At 39.2% G+C, this 1483-nt stretch overlaps 1 protein-coding gene across 1 annotated transcript in view; it reads left to right on the top strand.

The window, feature by feature from the left end:
* Positions 1-659: 659 nt before the first annotated feature.
* The window catches only part of LOC109827330 (ABSCISIC ACID-INSENSITIVE 5-like protein 2), a 3695-nt gene continuing 2871 nt past the window's right edge, over positions 660-1483 (top strand). The window contains 2 exon segments of the mRNA XM_020394321.1: positions 660-802; positions 1168-1472. Coding sequence (XP_020249910.1) covers positions 1309-1472 — 164 coding nt within the window. The 5' untranslated portion in view covers positions 660-802; positions 1168-1308.

Genomic DNA, 1483 nt, shown 5'->3' on the forward strand with positions numbered 1-1483 from the left:
AGTTAATATAATAAGAGATGGGCTAATAATGAAATTCATCATGTTAGTCACTAAGCTAGACTTGTCAATTTTTATCTATTTTTGATAAATAAGAGGGGGGGGGGGGGGGGAACCCATGTTCCTAAAGGATTAGTACAACAAAAAGAAAAAAGAAGCAAAATTTATTTGAGGAAGCACATCAAATATCTTACTCACGAAGAAAAAGGACCCAAAATTTTCAAAACCAACTCATTTGATAAACTATTCCCAAAAAAAGACCCATTTCAGTTTTATTTGCAAAAACCGACCTGGTTTCAGCCTCAGCGCTGAAACCAGGTCGGTTTTTGAAAAAAAGTTTACGAAACTTCACGGGAGTTCAACTCCCGTGAAGTTTTTTCTCATAACAAAACTTCACGGGAGTTGAACTCCCGTGAAGTTTCGTAAACTTTTTTAGAAAAACCGACCTGGTTTCAGCTACAGTGCTGAAACCAGGTCGGTTTCTCTAAATAAATGTCAAACGGGTCGTTTTTTGCAATTAGTTTCTCAAATAGGTTGGTTTTGAAAATTTGTCCCGAAGAAAAATCTATAAAAAAGATCTTTTGTGGGTCCTGCAGAAGTTGGGTCAAGCCACCAGATATAAATGCGCCATCTGTTAACTACTATTTTGAGGCCCCCCTCTTGGGACGAAAAAGAAAATGTCCAAATTTTTTGAGGGCTCGACTCCCTTTCCCAAGTGCGGTCGCTGCGGTTCAGTCCTGATTTAGCCAGCATGAAAGGATTTTCATGCTCTTTGCTAATACCAGACTCTGATCTGACTCAGCAGGTAAATCCTTAGATTGCCTCATTTTCGTTTTTTTCTATGTTCAGATTGCAGTTTGCACCTGGGTTTTGTTGGATATATGCTTGTGTTTAGTTCTGACTCCAACACTTCATCTTTGTATGATCGTTCGACTGATATATTCCCTTAAACCCCTGTGGGGTTTTCTTCATTTTACTCACCATGCCTTGAGATTCCAAATTTTATGTGGTTTTTGTCTTTTTTTTGAGTTTTTCTGGGTGGGTTTTGATTTTTTTTTTTTTTTTTACTGATGGGTTTCTGAGGTTTGTGGGTAGTCTTTATTTGTTTTTGTTTTTGGGTGTTCTATCAATATGAGATACTTCAGTGCCTGTATATGTTGAATTTTGCAGATTTGGGTTCGAAAAGTTCGAAGATACATGCAGCCTCTCTGATCAAAACTAGATAATAAGCAGGAAATCACCTTCAAATTCCAATTGTTTTGAGCGAAATTTCACACGTTCGTTTTGATTCTAGCGTAGAGAAACCAGTGAATGGGGACTCAAGCAGTGTCCTCTCAGACCGGCAACAGGCAACGATCCCCGGTCCAGAGCTTTGCCAGGCAAGGGTCCCTTTATAGCCTAACCCTCAATGAGGTCCAAACCCATTTAGGCGAGCCATTGAATAGCATGAACCTCGATGATCTCCTCAAAAATGTGTTTGTGGACG

The sequence above is a fragment of the Asparagus officinalis genome, unplaced genomic scaffold (genome assembly GCF_001876935.1).
Source record: "Asparagus officinalis unplaced genomic scaffold, Aspof.V1 AsparagusV1_Un145, whole genome shotgun sequence".
In the NCBI taxonomy this organism is placed as follows: domain Eukaryota; kingdom Viridiplantae; phylum Streptophyta; class Magnoliopsida; order Asparagales; family Asparagaceae; genus Asparagus; species Asparagus officinalis.